This window comes from Pinus tabuliformis, chromosome X, assembly GCF_031772625.1.
Source record: "Pinus tabuliformis cultivar Carrire ecotype Pingquan chromosome X, CPIR1, whole genome shotgun sequence".
Taxonomy (NCBI): Eukaryota; Viridiplantae; Streptophyta; class Pinopsida; order Pinales; family Pinaceae; genus Pinus; species Pinus tabuliformis.
Genome location: NC_142308.1, coordinates 470,501,517 through 470,520,805, shown reverse-complemented (window position 1 = coordinate 470,520,805; position 19,289 = coordinate 470,501,517). Strand labels below are relative to the sequence as shown.

The window sequence follows — 19,289 nt, the reverse complement described above, 5'->3', positions numbered from 1 at the left end:
CTTAAAACTAACAGCACTATAGTGCAAAATACAACTACTCAAAAAGTAACCTAAAAAGGCTGGAAGCCTTCCTATTTATGCACTACAAGGGTCTCCAACAGCCCTCCTTAACTTGACGGGCTCGGCTGCTCGAACTGCCAGCGATCAGTCACTTTACACAAAATTGCTCGGCTGCACTTGGGAATCCTTTTCGATGGCCTGCTGAACTCCGAGCTGAGGGTGGAGAATTCGAGGAAGGGGCCATTTAGTGTAGGAGACACCCTTCTTATGAATCCTCACCCTAGTTCCTTCATGCTTGGCTGTCATCTGGCTCATAAATGCTTGGCCTTGGTCCAAAATTTGTCCAAAAATCTGCAATAACCACGTGTTAGCCTTCTTGATCAAGTGACTATTCTCATTCGTTCAACTAACATAAATATGCTCAAAAAACATGCATAAACTATGAAAAATGGTGGATTGATGAAGAACAATAGGCAAAATGAGCCCAATAAGTTACCCATTTTTGGGGCTCATCATCACCCCCTGCTAAATGGGTTGCTCATCCTCTGAGCAACTAATCTAGCTCATCATCCTTGATAGCTTTGACTGCCTCTCTCATATCCCAGGCCTTCGAGGTGATGTCTTCTTCCCGGTCATGAAATCCTATTTTTCTTTCCACTTCCTCCCACTGCCTGTTTTCCTCTTTTTCCTTAACTCCTTCCAGCAATCCCAAAAGCAAGGGAGGACTGAACTTTAGGCCAATCTAATTGGCCTGCAGATTTTGCATTGAATGTTTATAGAGGGGTGCCCTTGCCAACGCCTCCCTCATCCTGGTTGCAGAGTGGTATTCTCTTATCTTCAAACTGTGGGGCAGTGTGTTCCACCTCCTTGTGCAAGCATGAAGGCAGTTATCCCCCAACAATCTCTCCATGTCCTCAAAGTGGGCAATAGCTTGAGCCTGTCATTCAATGTAATCTGGTAAATCCTGAGGGCTATTGGCCAAATGCTGGTGGGCGCTTATCAATGTTGAGGGATCCTCCAGCTCTGCTCTGATCATTAGTGGTTCACTGAGTTCCCTGTTCATAATATCTCGGACCACTGCTGCCATTTTTTCCTCATGATTCAACCAAGAGGCCATGGCCATAAGTTGCACATCTCCTACCACAGCATTGGGATCCCATGAATTCATATTTGGAAGCACCAAGTTGTGCAAATAAAACTCTGATAATTTAGCCTTGTCCTATGATGAGCTATTGTCACATAAAGCCATAAATTGATGATAGTTTTGAAATGGAGTAGTGCCCCTTTGGGCCAAGGTGTTAATCTGGAACTACAACCATTGATCTTTAAGGTACAAAGCGTATGACTTGGCAAGCTGCCTACATTGTACGGCCTCTATTGCCCACCTGGCCATGCAAGCCAGTTGGGCTTCCTTCTCATGTACCTGTTGCCTTAGAGACTATATCTCCTCTGCTGCCTGCAACTCCTTCTCTTGTAGTTGTTTTGTTAGTGCCTCGATCTCAGCCTGCAGCCCATCCTTTCTTTGCTATTCATCCAAGGTTTCTTTGTCTGTTGGAGGCTTTTCCCATTGCTATTGTTCTCCTAGAATGGAGGGCCTGTCTTCCTTATGGATTCCCTGTAGCTGTAGCTGTTGTTTCAGCAGCTCGTTCTCTTCCTATAGTTTGGCCCTCTGAATGCTTTCCACATGCTTCACCATGGCCAATTCTTTCCTTGACTCCCTGAGTTGTTCTTCTAGGGGACCTATGTCTGCCACACCCTTGGACTTGGCGATCCTCATTCAAGTGTGAGTCCTAATTCTTTCTTCTTCCAGTGCAAAGAATAGTGGCACCGCAAATTTCTGGGGAATTATTTTCCCAGCCTCTAACAGGTTATAGTATGTACCCAAACTGGGTTGAGGGCTTGGTTCCAATATTTCCTCTGTCCTTTCTTCTTCCTGTGGTTGTTTCGCCGCCTTTTCCTCTAATTTCTCGATCTCTTTTAGCTTACCCCGAGTTTCCTGTAGAGCTTTCTCAGCTTCCTGTAGAACTGTCTTTGAGTCCATTGTCTTCAGTCTTTCTCTCCAGGTGGAAGTTTTTGGGCTTCCTCGTTCATAGGTGACGGAAATATTTGAAGGAGACCCTTCCTTTAGTTTAGGGGTTGTGTCCTCAATGATAATTGGCTCCTTTGACTATGGCTGGGGTCTACCTACTTTGATCTGTGTGCTCCTTCTTGCTTTAAAGTACATCGAGGTTTGCCTCTTTCACTTCCTTTTTTGTTTTGGAGGTGTTTTTAAGGTGGCCAGCACAGCTGCTACCTATCTTGCCAATATTTCTGATGATTTCCCCCTTTGCTATTCTACTTCCATGCTTCCTGTAGAAGCCTCTGTGTCAACTGTTTCTGCCTATATTACGGCCATTTCAGGGTCTGTCTTTACCTTTTGTTTTGGTGTCACTGTTGTGGCTGTGCCAGCCTTTACTTGGGATGTTTCTGCCTTCTCTACTCTTCTCTGCAGTCTCTTTTCCCTTGGTGTTTGTGTTGTTGTTCCTTGCCCTATTTTAGGCTAAGCAATTTGGACCTTTCCCTCTTTCTCTTTTTGTCCTGATTGTGCTTGTTTGTCTTGTGTTCCTTTACCATTGGTTTTCTCTGCTACTTCAGTGTGTTCCCCTTCTTCACTGCTGGATGAGGTGATCTCCTCAGCCAGAATTCTAATATCGTCATCTCTGGACATGTTTCGGAAAATTTCCCAAGAGAGGGGGACGATGTAGGTGTGGAGGGCATCTTCCACTAAAAGTTTGATGAGCCCATGATGGGCTAACTAATTTGGTGTCCCTTCATTCAATTTTGTGCCACATTCACTTAATGACTGCAGAAGAAAATAGGGGATGCTCAACTTCTCTTCTGGAGGTAAATCCATTCCATGTCTTAGTTCATTCAGCAACCTGAAATGATAGCCATAGACAATGTTGAACCTCCCTTCACAGGTAATGTATTTCATGATTTGGAAACTGACTTCACTCCAGAGAGGAGGTAAGCTGGTTCTCTGGACCCCGTTCTTGTCTTCTACAGGATGTTCTTCAGGGAGGAAGAATGCTTTCTTGGCTGCCTGGCCCAATGACCTTTCTTCTTTACTCCAAGGGAGTAATGGGAGACCAGTAACACGACTAATGAGCTCAGGGGTAACTTCTAGGGTCAAACCCCTAAAAATCACTGTGGCTTGTGTCTTTGATTCAGGTTTTAGGGACATTAAGAATTCCTCCATTATCTCATCGTCATTACCCTAATTTTGTCACAAAAGGACATCTAATTGGCCTGGGTGAAGAGGTCCACCACCTCCGAATGCTCACGCAGCTTGCTGGTTTCCGAAGGTTCCTTCCTGATAAACCCCTTGGCATGGTGAGAGTGCCCTGTTTTATGCTCTAATCAGAAAAGGGAATGTTGTTTATGGATTTCTTCCCTGAACTTTGAGAAGGGATTTCAACTATCAATTAGCACCAATTCCCTGGCTTTAAGGCTGTTGCTTCCCAGAACTCGGCTGTCCATTTATGAAGGAAGAAATTGGGTTTCCACAGACAGAGTACAGAGCTCAATGTTTATTCCCAGCATACATACAAACATGCAAATTCAAATTCTTCATACACAGGCTAGCCCTCATAGTTGCGTATCTTTCCTACAAGAGAATTTTCTTTTTTTACAGGAATTGTAGAGGAGAATTTTGACACAAAAAATGACTGAGAAATATCATGCAACACACAAGAAAACTGTTCTTTCCAACTCACAGGCATATTTTTCTCGAACTCCCCAATTTGAGACAGTTCAATTCACCACCTTTTCGAAACATACCATGCATGGAAGAGTGTTTTCGAGCCTACCTCTCTCGGAACTCCAAATTCGACGAAGAAAAGTCCAGGCTTCTCTGCTCCAGAAAGTTGTGCCAGACTTCTTGTAGAGCTACTTCCTGTAAAACTCTTGTCGACTTCTCTAGGATGTCACTACGCCTCTGAACGAGCCCGGTACGTGGGAGATTTTTTTTGAAACAGGCCGAAAAACTCGGTGGAGGACGAGGACGCATACTTTGGCCAAGGACGTTGGAAGCAGAGGACGCATACTTTGGCCAAGGACGTTGCAAGTGCAAATGAACAGTGGGTGGTGAGAGTCTTCAGCCGAGTATCTTTTAACTGTGGCACGATTCGTGGCGAGGGGATGAGGTGGCCAAACCGAACCGTTGATCCAATGTCGCGGCCATCATTTCTCTGCATGTCTCTGACCGCCATTACCTCCCCTCTGCCATTAACTGCCGCCACCACTGCCAATCCTGATGATTTTCCCCAACTGGACACTCCACACGTGTCGGTTGCACATCTCGGTGGCAAATTTGAATGTAACTAAGCTTGTTAAGATCCCACGAAGCTATGTAACTGGCTGAGGGTGGCCAGTTGACTAGCCACCGATCCCGTTCAATCCGAACCATTTTCACAGTCATGTAGTTTTCGAAATATAGTTTATGCAATTGACGAATGAGTTTAGACACTTACTTGCATGGTCGTCGATGCATTATGTAGACTTCGGGTCTTGGAACCACTGCTTTGCTTGTTGTTGCCTCGTGCACGGGTGTTAGAACCCATTCCTTCATTTTTTGATGATGTATGCACGAGTTTTGGAACCCGATCCTTCGGTTATCAACACTGCATGCACAAGTTCTGTTTGGTTTCGGCTGCCAAGGATGTTTTCACGTCCAAGAGGAGCCCTTTTCATGTTCCCTTTGTTGATCTCGACTGTCCCTGCCTCTGGAGTATGTCTTCCAGAGGGATCAGCTGCTACAGGATTCTTGTAGGATGTCCTGTAGCTGCTTCTCCTCCTGGGATGCAGGCTAAATGAGTAGGGCTATATTGCGGATGATGGATTCATTGATGAAGAGTCTAGATGGAGTTTGGATAGGTAGGGTGAGCGAGACTTTGTTACTTGACTTGTCACTAAAAAATTCTTGCTGTCAATCTGAGGAAAACAGGGTTTCTTGTATGACTGTGTAGGAACACATAACCAGGTGGGTGACGGAGGTGTAAAGAGATGGAACAGGGTGCCATATGGTGATGGGTGGAAACAGGGGCGGCTGCAGGCCTAACAAATAGATTCCAACCTTCAGATTCCCCTCCAAGATCGATTTTGGCTTGCCCAAAGGTTCTACAGGATGTTTCCTGTAGAAGACATAGACTGCCTGTAGAATAGGCAGAACTTCCTGTAGAAGGTGAAATCCGCCCCTGAATATGATCAAATCCTAGGAGAGGTGAGTGGTCATGGAGGAAGTGTCTATGAGGGTGTCCTGTAGCCTAGTGCAGACCCCTGTCCTTGTTTTGCGTGACCTTCCTAACCTGCGATATATTCCCTACAACTTGCAATTATTCCACAGAGATTAGGCCTGTTTTTTTTTTTTTTTTTTAGAGAGAGAGAGAGATAGTTAGGGCGCCTCCATGAGGTTTTCACCCTCACTGTCTGCCCCGAGCGCCTCTAAGAAGTTTTCACCCAGGGATCTTTTTATTTCATTTCTCTTTTTTTTTTTTTTTTGATGCTCAAGGTGTGGGTGGAGTAGAGACAGGGCCCTGCTCCACTACCAGCACTGATTTGTCCAAAGTTTCAATGAACTCCTGCCTCAAAAGGGGTTTCCTGTAGATTTTCAATCGATGCCCATTGACGAGCATGGGGATGGCTTCTTCATCAATGGTCCTGATAAGGACTGAACCATTGTCGTTGCATTTCTCCACTGTATATGGTCCTAACCACCTTGTCCTCAGTTTCCCTTTGAAATCCTTGTATCTTGAGTCATACAGTAGCGCCCAATCTCTTGGCTGGAATTGCTTTTCATTAAGGTGTCGATCATGCCATATCTTCCTCTAGAGTTGAACTACTTTTGAGTGGAGGAGGGCCTGCATTCTCTGTTCATCTAATCCATTCAACCGCAGTAATCTTTCCCGTTGTGCATGGCTAAGATCTAGGTCCAGCTGAGCTGCCACCCTCAATGTATTGTACTCAAATTCTATGGACAGCAGAGCCTTCTTCACGTAGACCAGCTCATAAGGTATGAAACCTATTGTAATTTTCCAAGTGGTGTTGTAGGCCCAGGTGGCCTCAACCATGCGATCTACCCAATCCTTCCTGCCGCTGCTCACCACTTTAGTCAAAATCTCCTCCAACAATCTATTAGTAACTTCCACCTGCCCATTAGCTTGCGGATGATAAGGGGTGGAAGTTTTATGCTTGATTTTGTGATGAGCGAGTAGGTCTTCAATCAGGTTAGAGGTGAACTGACTTCCTTGATTGGTGACCAGCTCTCTTGGGTAGCCAAATTTGTAGAAGATATTTTCCCTTAAAAACTCAACCACGTTTCCTTCTGTCGCTGCCTCGATTGCCTTGGTTTCTGCCCACTTTGTCAGGTAGTCTATGCACACAATGATGTAAGACCTTTTCTTTGAAGAAGGGTTGATAGGACCCACAAAATCCATGCCCCACTTCTCAAATGGCTTGAAGGTCACTTGAGGTTGGAGGGGCATTTCATCCCTTGGAGTCGATTTCCCCATCCTTTAACATCGGTCACATTGGCTGATGTATCTTCTGACATCTTGATGAAGAGTGGGCCAATAGTAGCCTACCTGTAAAATTTTGAAGGCATTCCTTTTCACTGCAAAGTGACCTCCACAGGGCCCATCGTGACAAGTCAAGAGGATGTCGAAAACTTCCTCCTCCCTAACACAAAACCTCAAGATCTGATCTGGGCCAAGTTTAAACAGGTTTCCCCCGATCCAAGTGAATGGGGCACTTTTCCTCACAATTTTTCTCTTCTCTCTTGAGGATAGGTGTGGAGGGAACTGTGCTGAGACCAAGTAATTTGCTATATCAGCAAACCATGGAGAGAGTACTGAAATAGCAAACAGGTGTTCGTCTAGCATCTGGTCATCCATTGTCCCTTCTTCACCTACAGGAAAATCCAATCTAGACAGAAAGTCAGCAACAACATTTTCCTTACCTGGCTTGTCCACAATGGTCAAATCAAATTGCTGGAACAAGAGTAACCATCTAATGATACGAGAATTTACATCAGGCTTATTCATTAAATCTCTAATCGCATCATGATCAGTGTGTACGAATGTTTGATAACCAGTGATGTAGTGTCTGAACTTGTTTAGGGAATGGACTACAGCCAGGAACTCTTTATCGGTTATAGTATAGTTCATCTCAGCCTTGGACAGGTTTTTGCTGACAAAGTATATGGCATATGGTAGTTTCTCCTCAACTTGTCCTAGGGCTGCCCTTATGGCTCTGTTCGAGGCATCGGTGTGGATGTGGAAAGGTAGGGTCCAGTTTGGACCTCTCAAGATCAGGGTGGACACTAGCTTATCCTTCAACTCATCCAGAGCCCCTTGACAGTCGTTAGTCCATTTAAATTCAACAGCTTTCCCTAAGAGGCCAAACAATGGCAAGGCTAGCTTACTGAAATCTTTAATGAATCTTCTATAATATCCTACTAAGCATAAAAAAATCTGAACATCTCTTACCTTTTGAGGAGGTGGAACCTTTTGGATGATAGCAATTTTGTTAGGATCCACTTGTAATCGTTGCTGAGAAATGGTATGACCTAACACGGTCCCTTCAGTCATCAGGAATTCACATTTTTCAGGACTGAGGGACAGGTTCATCTTAATACACTTGGTTAAAACTTTTCCCAGGTTAGACAATGCTTCTTGGAAGTTAGACCCATAAGGAGTAAAGTCATCCACATAGATTTCCACCGAATCGTGAACCAGCTCAACAAATATGCTCAATACTGCTCTCTAGAAAGTGGCAGGAGCGTTGCATAGCCCAAAGGGAAGAACCCGGTAGGCAAAGGTTCCCCAAGGACAAGTGAAGGTGGTCTTATCTTGGTCTTCCGGGATGATTTGGATTTGATTATACCTGCTGAACCCATCTAGGAAATAAAAGAACTTCTTCCCTACCAGCCCATCTAGCACTTGATCTTTGAACGACAAAGGGAAATGGTCCTTCTTGGTGGCTTTGTTAAGTTCTCGATAATCTACACAAATTCTCCACTTACCATTTTTCTTGGGTACAAGCACCAGAGGAGAAACCCATTCGTTGTCTGAGATGGGGTAGATGAATCCTGCATCCAACAACTTTTGCAATTCTTCTTTAACGATGTCCTTAAGGGCTGGATTCATTCTCCTCTGAGGCTGCCTAACTGGTTTACAATCCTCTTTAATGTAAATGTGATGGGTACAGACCGAAGGGTGGACTCCTTTCATCTCCTTATAGCTCCAAGCGAAGGCATCCAAATGGTGGCTCAATAAGCTACAAAGCTCCTTCTCCTGAGAGGAAGATAGGGATGAGCTGATCTTTAAGGTTCTTTCAGGGCCAAATTCCACATTTTTAACTCTAGGTGAGGTCGGATCGGCCACACAGAGGTCCACTAAAGCACTGGCTTGGGTACCTTCCACTAACTCCTCTAATGATAGTGCACTAGGAGGTGGATTTTGAATCAAATTCTCGATCAAGTCATCCTCGGTTAGAGGACCTCCCCTGGCGGCTTCTACTGTGCACAATGGTGCAGAGTAGACTTCACCCTCATCTTCCTCCTCCAACTAGAGTGGTAAGTCATGTTCTAATAGAGGTTGGGCAGGAGGGTATAGGACTAGCTATTTGGACATAGGCCCATTCTTGATGGTCATGCTTCCAGCTCGACAACTGATGTAAGCATCCGCAGTAGCTAACCAAGGCCTTCCCAAAATGAGGGGGTATCCAGTGAGTTTTTCCTTTGGTTGAAGGACCAAGAAGTCCGCAAGGTACTCCCAAGAATCAATAGAGACCAGGACATCCTCCACAATCCCTTCAGGAGTCACGGTGGAGCGGTCTGCCAACTGCAGTATTTTCGAGGTCTTTCTTAAGGAACTCTGAAGGTTAAGTTTAAGCATGGTGTCCCTAGTCATCACATTAATGGCAGCCCCTAGATCAATCAAGGTGTGGGGGATTATGGTGCCATTGATGTGGACATCAACTACAGGACTCCCAGGGTCCAAATATTTTGGACAGATTACTTGTCCCAACATCAGATCGGACAGTTGTCCTATGACATTGATAGTTGGGGCATCTCTCTTGCGCCCACTTGGGTGCCTGAAGCACTTCTTCTTGATCACTTTTTTGTAGATTGGTACATATTTTATGGCCTGGAGAAGTGGGATTTTCACACACAACTGTTTAAGTTCTCCCGGAAGTTCAGTCTCCTCTAGGTTTGGTTGCGTGGCTCAAGAAAGGGTGGAATGGCTTTGGGTTCACTTTCTTGTTTCTCTTCCTCTTCCCCTAGGGGAGGAGGTTGGTGATCTAGAAGGACCCTTCTAGATCATAGGTTGATCTCCTGAATCTCCACAGCATAGGTAGGGCATGTTGTCTCTCCAGTGTATACTTGTTGGGCCTGTTTATTGTTAGGGTTCGGGTTCGGTTGAGCAACAATCTGGGGTTGTCTTGGAGGAGCAAGAGGTAATGGTTGTGGGTGAGTAGGAGGTGGAGGCAAAATAGTGGGAGGAGAGTTGTATTGGGGCCTCCACCCCGGTTGAGGTGCATTCCATTGAGGTTGTGGCTGGACATGAGAGTGAAATGAATGAGCAGCAGGTTGAGTATGGTATTGAGATGGATAAGACCAAGGAGGAGGTGTGGACCAGGAAGGATGAACAGGGGGGCCCCAAGAAGGCATGTGAGTGGATTGGTTGGGGTTGTAATAAGTTTGGGATGTTCCTTGCATCCCCTCCTGGTAAGGTATGGACCCATGGGGCCTCCTTTTGTTAAGGAAGTAGAGTGGCTCAGTGGCCCCTTCAACCCCTTGGTACATGGCTTTAAGTCCAGGTAAGGTTGGGCACTGGTTTGTGGGGTGGTCTTCCTCACAAATTAAACATACCTCCACTAAGTGCAATGGACACTCGTTTTATTAGGATGCTTCCTGTTACATCTAGGACAAAAAATGGCCAAAGCCCTCTCAGCGTCCTCTTTCTTCTGTTGGATTCGGAAAGTATCCAGTTGCATGGCAATGATCTATCTCATCTCGCTTTTGAGGTCTTCCATCTTATTAGCAAACTCATGCTTGGATAAGGTGGTACTAGCTGAGAGTGGATTCCCCCTACCTTGTTTCCAGGCTGCCCTAGATTGGTTTCTAAACACAGTCTTTATGTCCTCATAAGCTAGTTGGTAGATGTCTCCCCCAGCTAGCATATGGAGGGTATCTAGAAGGTCTTCGAGGACTCCTCGGAGCAGAACCAGCTTCAGAGATTCAGGGTCAAGCGTGCACCTAGCCCGTTTATAGCTAAGTTGGAACCTTTCCTCGTAGTCTTCTAAAGACTCATCACTTCCCATGGTCATCCGAAAGATCTCTCCCTTTGTTTCCTTTGACCTACAGTAGTCCCGGTATTTGTTGTTGAAGGCTTGCTGCATCTGAGCCCAAGTTGTGGTATTGTTTCCAGGTAACCCCATGAACTAGTGTAGTGCTGCATCCTTAAGGGTAGAGGGAAAGAGTTTCAACTTTTGCTCATCTTCTGCATAGTCATAAGTTCGACAAAGGATAGCAAACTCAAATAGGAAGGTATCAGGGTCTTTAGTGGTCAATCCATGGAAATGAGGTAAGGCTAAGGGACTTATGTTTTTCATCTTCATGTCCCCCATTGGTCTCTCGGATGGGAAAGGCACCTTCTATTCTCTCTTCATCTTCTCTACTGTTTCTGTTTTCAGCCATGGTCTCAAAAGGAATGTTTTCTTGCTCTTATTCTGTTATAGGATCTTCATATATCTCAGGAGGTTCACCTATAGGATCTTCTGGATCATTGCCACCAAAGAAGAGAGAAGGGTGACTCAGTGATGTGGTGGGGGTGTTGGGTAGGAATTTTCTGGTATTGTCTCTCTTCCTACGAGGCATGAAATGAAATATTTTTGTTTGCTTCTTCTTTTCTTTTTTTTTCTTTTCTTTTTTTTTTTTTTTTTTTTTGCTTGTACCTGCAAAACTAAAATAGATTGAATTGCAACTAACTAAAATCTATCTTGCGGAATTGAAATGAAAGCAGTAAACGACTAATCTATTTTGCTGAAATGAAATTGCAGGAATGAAATGCTAGGCTATGCTTGCAGAATTGAAATTGCGGAATTGAAATGCTAATCTACGCTTGCGGAATTGAAATGCTAATCTATGAAAGCGGGAAAGGTCTAATCTACTTTTGCAGAAATGAAATTGTAGAATGGAAATGAAATAAACTACTTAGCAGAAGGTTGCAGTAGAAAATAGAAGAAAAGCAGCAATCACAAATACACTGACGCTTCCCCGGAAATGGTGCCAAAAAGAATGGTGGGCTCCAGTATTGCATCAATAATGCTGCAACTCCTAGGGCTCCCTTCTTTACTTTTATCAACCCAGTAGTTCGTAACAAACTTGGAAGCGACGGTGCTATATACACAAGTACTAGCTCTTGCCGCAGTTGTCACTGGATCAGCTGGCACAAGTCTGCTAGGAGCTTAAGCCAACTTCTATGAGCTCTCAAAAGAAGCTTTTAATGGTGATGGATGAAAGCTAACTCAAAGGAAGCTAGTCTACTTGCAGAAAGAAGTTGAAAGTGAAAAAGGAATGCAAACCCTAGCAAACCCTAGTTCTACAGACTAACCCTACTGGTGCAAGTAAAAGGATGAAAGCTACAGAAATGGATGCCATTGACTTCTAGAAAGGTAAAATGCATGTGACTAAGCTACTTCTGAAGAGAAATATGAAGGAAACATCTTTTTGCATTTTTGAGTAATTTGTCAGAATTATTTTGCATGTGCTTTAACTGTTTTTTACTGTGCAAAGGTTGATTGGCGAAAGGAAATGGAGTAGGTGCTTGCAGGAGGTTGGGAAGGTTAGAAGAGGGTCTCATAGGTGCTCTGCAAGTTATTTTCCAAACTATTCAAACAAAGACTCGGAAAACCAAAGACCTAGCTACTTTAACCTAATCTGACCTAAATATCAGCAAAGAAAATGAACAGAAGTTTATTTGCAATGAAATCATGTGAAATAGCTATGCAAACTAAGCAATCATGAACCTGAGCATGTAACCACAACTGGTATCAACTTCTGCAAATGAGAATCTAACACTAACAATTGCATGATGAAGCAAAGACAGTGTTTTTGGTGGCGGCAAGGACACCTTGGTCTCAGCTCATGGTCCCACAGAGGGAGAGGTGAGATCAGGGGTGCTTGATGGCCTTTTTCTGAAGATATTCTCTGTTATTAACCTATCAAATCAATCTAAACATGAAAAGCCTTTTTAATCATCAACAATGACCTAGGTAACCAAGCAAGACTGTAATCTACTTAACAGAAATTATTTTGCAAAGACATTAAAAAAATATAACAGTACACGAAGGAGGCCTTGGCACTTGGGTTGGGCCCAACCCCAAGAGCTACAGGCTCCTAAGAAAAAGCTAAAAACTGATGCCAAATGAAATTGCTTTCCATTATTTGAAAATAACCATGTCACAAAGAAAGTTGTACAGCAGAAGCTACAAAATGAGCTGAAAACTAACAGCACTATAGTGCAAAATACAACTGCTCAAAAAGTAACCTACGAAGGTTGGAAGCCTTCCTATTTATGCACTATGAGGGTCTCCAATAGCCCTCCTTAACTTGAGGGGCTCAATTTCTCGAACTGTCAGTGATCAGTCACTTTACACAAAATTGCTCGGTTGCCCTTGGGAATCCTCTTCAGTGGCCTGCTGAACTTCGAGCTGAGGGTGGAGAATTCAAGGGGCCATTTAGTGCAGGAGACACCCTTCCTATGAATCCTCACCCTTGTTCCTTCATGCTTGGCTGTCATCTGGCTCATAAATGCTTGGCCTTGGTCCAAAATTTGTCCAAAAATCTGCAATAACCACGTGTTAACCTTCTTGGTCAAGTGACTATTCTCATTCGTTCAACTAACATAAATATACTCAAAAAACATGCATAAACTATGAAAAATGGTGGATTGATGAAGAACAATAGGCAAAATGAGCCCAATAAGTTACCCATTTTTGGGGCTCATCAATATGTATGCAACTATATATCCATAAGAAAACTAGCATACAGATATTGAATTACTAAAACATACCTTCGCTGTAAACACAACTCACATTGTGCAACCTACACTATCAAAACTACAGACTTCTGAAAATTCATTTAGATCACAACATTACTATAATCACATATCCATCATTATTATCTACTTAGACATTTGCAACAAGCAAATCAATCAACCATATATTTCAAGATATCTTCATATTTGAGTCTTCTTCTTGCTCCCTGGTGCACACATACTCTAGATCATATCACACATGAATAACCCATTACTTACACACATAAAGCCTTCATCTCCATCTCCTTATATATATTTCTCATTAGCTAATACCTTAGGTAAATACTTTGGTAATGTCATTAGTATTTGTTGATGGGATTAAATGACCATTGTCACTCCAATTACTATGGGCCAATACCATGGTAATGACCCTTGGTATCTAGATTTCCATGGTTCAGATTATGTACATGAATTTTACTCACAAGACCTGCGTATGTACGCGACCCTTCTTCACAAGAACCATGTATACTTTCTCAAAACTTCACTTTTGTCATTCATATGTAACTAAATTTTCCTTGCTCTATCCGAATCATATGTATCATTGGTACCAATCTGTATTGGTTCCACATTCATCAATGTTGACATCAAGCACATCTTTATCAAGCAAGTTGCAATCAAGGACAACACATTAGCCATAATTCCAACAATCTCCCCTTTTAGACTTGATGGAAACCACTTTTTTGTTTGGAAACCACCTGCAAATACAAATTCTTCTTTCTAAACACTCTCTCCAAACACCAACCTTCTCTCCCCCTTTGAAATCAAGGGCAAGGGGTTGAACCAGGCTAAATGAAGTATTTCCCTTATAGTGCTCATTGTTGTAGTTTGATTTTCTGAATATGAATCATGAAATCTTCATATTGACTATGCTCCCCCTGAGCATATGTTAAACCTTCTAATGATATTCAATATAGTATAGGACTTTATGACTTAACCAAATATAGCCTTTCCTATCATCAATGACTCATGGTTACATCATAAACCTAACATATTGGTTTTACATATTTGACTTAATTTTTACATCAATGTCCCAAAAGAATGGGATTACATGCATAACATAACTTGATCCCAATAGCCCATATATGACTGTATTTTACAATGATTTACAACATGGGTCTTTTCATGACCTATACATTAAGAGACATATATGACACTTATAACCAAAAATAGGGACCTCAACAATGAGGTAGCAGGACCATGAATCATGATATTCATTAGCAACCACCATTAACCATATAGGAATCTACAACTTAAATATCTAATAATAGCAATACAGACAACATCATGAACATCCTTATCATAGTGTAGCATCAGTCTCTCAATGTCATCATCATGTGACCAATATGCAATGTTTCCAAGAATCACCAATCAGTTATAGTTGAAGCATAAGATTGTGTAATAAAGTTTTGTTTATCAACTTATTCCCTTAACCTCATGTTATCAAGGTCATCACACTCTCTCCATATATAGGAAGAGTCACAATACTTAAGCAGCAATATCAAACACCATAGGTAGCATGTACATGCATCAATAACATATGTGAAAACAAAGAGAACCTTTCACATCACAAATCATAGAATTGATCGGAAACATCATCAACATCTTCAAACCAACTTAACCAAGTGCAAGACATCATCCATAACTTCATCTCATGCAATCCATGCATCATTGATAACTAATGACAACATCACATGTATCTTTAGTGGTAACAAAAGTAACAACCATACATTCATATTACCAATATGTACTCATCATAATGAAACATCATGCAAAAAGTAGTGCTCAAGAAACCATAATGCCAACAATGAACTATTAGAAGCATAAAATATTCTCCCCTGAACTTGTGCCAACTTTTCACCATCAACTCCGATCACATTATATCCATCATATCAACCAAAAAGTGCACCAAAGAACTATTTCAACATCAACAATAACTTTTTGCAACAAAATCACGAACCAAAATCATTCCTAAGCATCATATGGGCACCATTAATAGTCCACAACAAGTCAATATCAGAACCAGAAAGCCAATAATGACTGATGGAAGCATTTGAGAAGCTCGCCCTGAATCTATGCCACTTTTTTTTACGTCAGAGAAACATACACGACTATATAGATCAAATCCCGTGTATACACATGATTTTATTTCATAAGGTCCACATACAGAGAGCCATATACTGATTCTTTATAGCTACAAATCCCGCTGAACCTATCTTTTCTATTCCTATTCACTATTACTTCATCAGACGCAATCTCAATAGTTAACTCTTCAAAACAACATAGGGAATCATCATTAAGATACATATGCATAACTCCCCCTGAGATCATACACTAGTGATCCTGTGGACCTGATAATCATTATTTGTTCTCCATGAGGTTATGTACCTCACATTCACTTATGTAGTCACTGTTAGAAGTATATCGTTTAAGAACAATGGGCTGCAGTAGAGACAATATTCCCTATGCCTCTAATTGATGTTCCTTCTTCCTCCAAGTATTCTTGCAATTTATAATCATGTGCTCGAACTTGTGGAACTTATCCCATATTCTGTTTCCATTCCAAATGCTTGACCTGCAATTAGTGACCTTATTCCCAAAAGACTTACAAGAAAATCATTATCCATGAAACCATTTTTTATGCCTAGGGACTGATCTTGGCTTTGATCTAGGAGATTTTATTTCATATTTGTGACCTAATTCAGTTTTCTTTTGAAAACCCTTATGCTAGTTGTTATTGTCATTACATTGTGAATCTGAAGCCATGTAGTTGTATCTAATGTTTGTCTTGATTAGAGGAGAACATTGTTCATTGATAATATTATCTAGTGACTCAGATGCCTTTACACATTTGTTGATTTTCTCATAACTTCAGAGTCTAATATTTCACAATCCTTTTCCTTTTCTTGAAGTTGTTCTGCTAAGATATCTATTCTTTTATGGGTTGCTTCCAATTTCATCCTTAACATGTTTATTTCCTTGACCACACTACTTTATTTTATTTCCAGTTCTTTGTTTTCATTCGTGAGTCTATCAATATCATTTAATGTTTCCATTAAGTCATCTTCTTTAAAATGATTTGATTCAATAGTTGATTGATCTTCAAGGGCTATAAGTATTTGGTAACGACTGTTAGAATCTGAATTTTAATCTTCTTGATCACGCGATGTTCTTTGACTATCTTTATTAGAATAAAAACGTTTCTTGGAAGATTTTTTTTTTGGCATTTTTCTTGTCAACATCATGATTTTCTTTATATGGACAATTGTATGCATAGTGACCTACTCTTCCACAAGAAAAATACTTAAAGGGAAGATTACCTTTGAATTTACCAGTTCGCACTTGCAACTTTCTTACGAAATTCACTTCTTCCTCATCTAAAATGTAGCTTGTGTCTTTGGGATTTTCCTTTTCTTTCCCTTTGTATGTGGCTTTGAATGTTGCTTCTCTAACACCCAATGTATCCCCTTTTCTCATTTCAAAAGATGTCAAGATCCCATGGAGTTGTTCAATGGTGAGATTCTTTAAATGATACATTTCTTCAATGGCCGAAACTTTGGAATTGAACTTTGGGGTTAGTGATCTCAATATCTTTTCAACAACAACAATTTCCTTTATTTTGTCATCAACATTTTTCATTGTATTAACAATTCCATCTACTCTATGGAATAAGCTTGCAATTCTTTCATCATCATGCATTCTAAGAGTCTCACACTGAATTCTATATGTTTGAAATTTAACAAATTTTACCTTGGTGTCACCTTCATAGATTTGGACAAGCTTACACGACATTGCCTTTGTGGTGCTTAGTTGCATGGCTTTCACAAACTCGAATTCAGCCAAACTTCCAAAAATAACATTTACTACCTTTGCATTGTTCTCATATTGCTTCTTTCTTGCATTATCTATGGGAATGGAGGATGGGTATTGATATTCACATTCAACAATTGGCCATATATCATTTCATAGTGCCTACAAATACACTCTCATTCTGAATTTCCAAAATATAATGTTAGTTCCATTAAACAAGGGTGGTCTGGAAGAAAATACTCCCTCTTGGCTGCTCATTTTGATATATCTCCCTTTAAGTGATCAATTTTGTTCTAAGGGACCTGCTCTGATACCAATTGTTAGGAAAAACACTGGCGGGTGGAGAGGTGTGAATCAATAATTTTAATTCATTTTAAATTTTCATTTCATATTATGCATTTTGTATGCTATTGTTCTTTATGAAACCAACGTGTGTACGTGACTTTAGTGAAGGAAAATAATGTATATTTAGTTTACTTATTTTTCATGCTTTCCATCTAATATTTAACTTTACCATTACATTATTTATTTCATCAATAATTTAGTATGCAGTAAAGAGAAAATAAATCACAACACGTAAGAAACACATCAACACATATGAACACCAAGATCTTAGGTGGACACCCAATGTGGGAGAAAACCATCATTGTCATTGTCTCTGTCTTCTTTTTTTATTGTAAAGAAAAAAACTTCATTACATCTTGTACTTGTGCAGACTCTTACCAGCATGCAAGAACCCATCTAAAGGAGGCTACAACTCCACTCATTCTCTAGCACCCACTAGAAGGGAGCTACAACTCCCCAATCTCTAGATTTCCTCATACGCTAAAAGGGTAGAGGCCTTCGGCTGCCCAAGACTAGTTTACCTGTTGAGTGCTCAGATTCATTACAGTCTCGATTCCCAACACTTACTGGAATTATTGAGACCTCAGGGTGGATGCCAATCTCTAGAATCCCTAAAATAAGAAAGGGTGGAGATTTTCATCTCTAGAAAGCCTAAATGGCTAATGGGTGGAGAAGGATTACCTCTGGAACCCAGTATAAGGCACAATGTTGGCATTATGGCTAAAGTGTTGTCCTTGATGGCAACCCATACAGGTGATAGATCACAGTACTTCAGGACAGTAGCAGAGATTGATGATCAGCTCTCAAATATTGAAGAAAATAAGGGGTACGCAGGTACACAGTACAAAAGGCGCGGACCCGCAGGCATGTCATACATAAAGTGCGTACATACCCGCAGGTAAACCATGTAAAAGGTGCGGACCCCAGTTCACTCACTTCAAGGCAGAGAAGCGCGCTCACGTGGGGTTTCTTATGTTTGGCCTGTGGTATTTAGCCCACCGTTCTTGATTCTATGGTTTTGGCCCGTGGTATTGTTTTATATTATTATTATTATTGAGCCCCATGTTTTGGTATTGATCCATGATTTTACGGAGAGCTTGCCTATATAAAGCAAAGGAGATCATTTGGCCAGACACTTGTGAAATTAGAAGATCTTAAGAGAAGCTAGATCTGAAATTCTTGTAATCGGTTTGTGAGAGAGAGTTGAATCAATATCAAGGAGAAACATGAGAATTACAAGTCGGATCTACTAATGGGTTGATATCTCCTCGGCGCATGCTCAGATCTATAGATCTGACAGTCTGGGTTATTCTTGAAGTCTTGAAATTATCTATGCCTGCAGGTACGCAAGTACCGTGAAAGAATAGTGCGGAGATACGTAGGTGCAGAAGTGTTGCAGGTGAGCAGATACGCAGGCCCAGAAGCGCTGCAGCTGCGAAGGTGCGCAGGCAGTTCATTGGACACAAAGTGCAGGTACGCAGGAAGTCTGTAAGGCACAGTGCGTGGGTACGTAGGAACGCAGTTGGAAACAGTGCGTACTTCTACGTAGGTGTTATATGGGTGAAGCTGCGTACTTCTCATGAAATCTATTTAGCTGCCCCTGTTTATTGTTGTGTTCTGGGTTTTGAAGTGATGTCTGGTTTCTGGTATTAAGTTCTGATAACAGCAGTGATTGATTAAATGTTTATACATTGATGGATGAATGGATCAGGTTCTTATTTTATGTGATCTGATGGACTAGATCTGATTGATGACTCACTTGTATATGTATTGATCTAGTGCTTGGGTAATTCATAAGGTTATTTGATTATGAGCTTCAATGTTGTTGGGCCCAGTATGAAAATTGGATGAAATGTGGCCTTTCAGATTATGTGTTGTGCTTCAGTGTATCCAATCTGAAAATTGATGAAACGTGGTACCTGGAGGAGAGAAGATTGTATGTCAGCACCTACGTACTAGTATCTAAGCTAGTACAAGAGCTAAAGGAAATCTTTGGAG

General features: G+C 41.6%; 1 protein-coding gene across 1 annotated transcript in view; it reads left to right on the top strand.

Annotated features, from left to right (window-relative positions):
• Positions 1 to 19,289, top strand: part of LOC149140713 (uncharacterized) — a 75,521-nt gene that overhangs the window by 13,211 nt on the left and 43,021 nt on the right. The window contains exon 5 of the mRNA XM_089451050.1: positions 18,634 to 18,690. Coding sequence (XP_089307176.1) covers positions 18,634 to 18,690 — 57 coding nt within the window. The remainder of the gene's footprint in view (positions 1 to 18,633; positions 18,691 to 19,289) is intronic.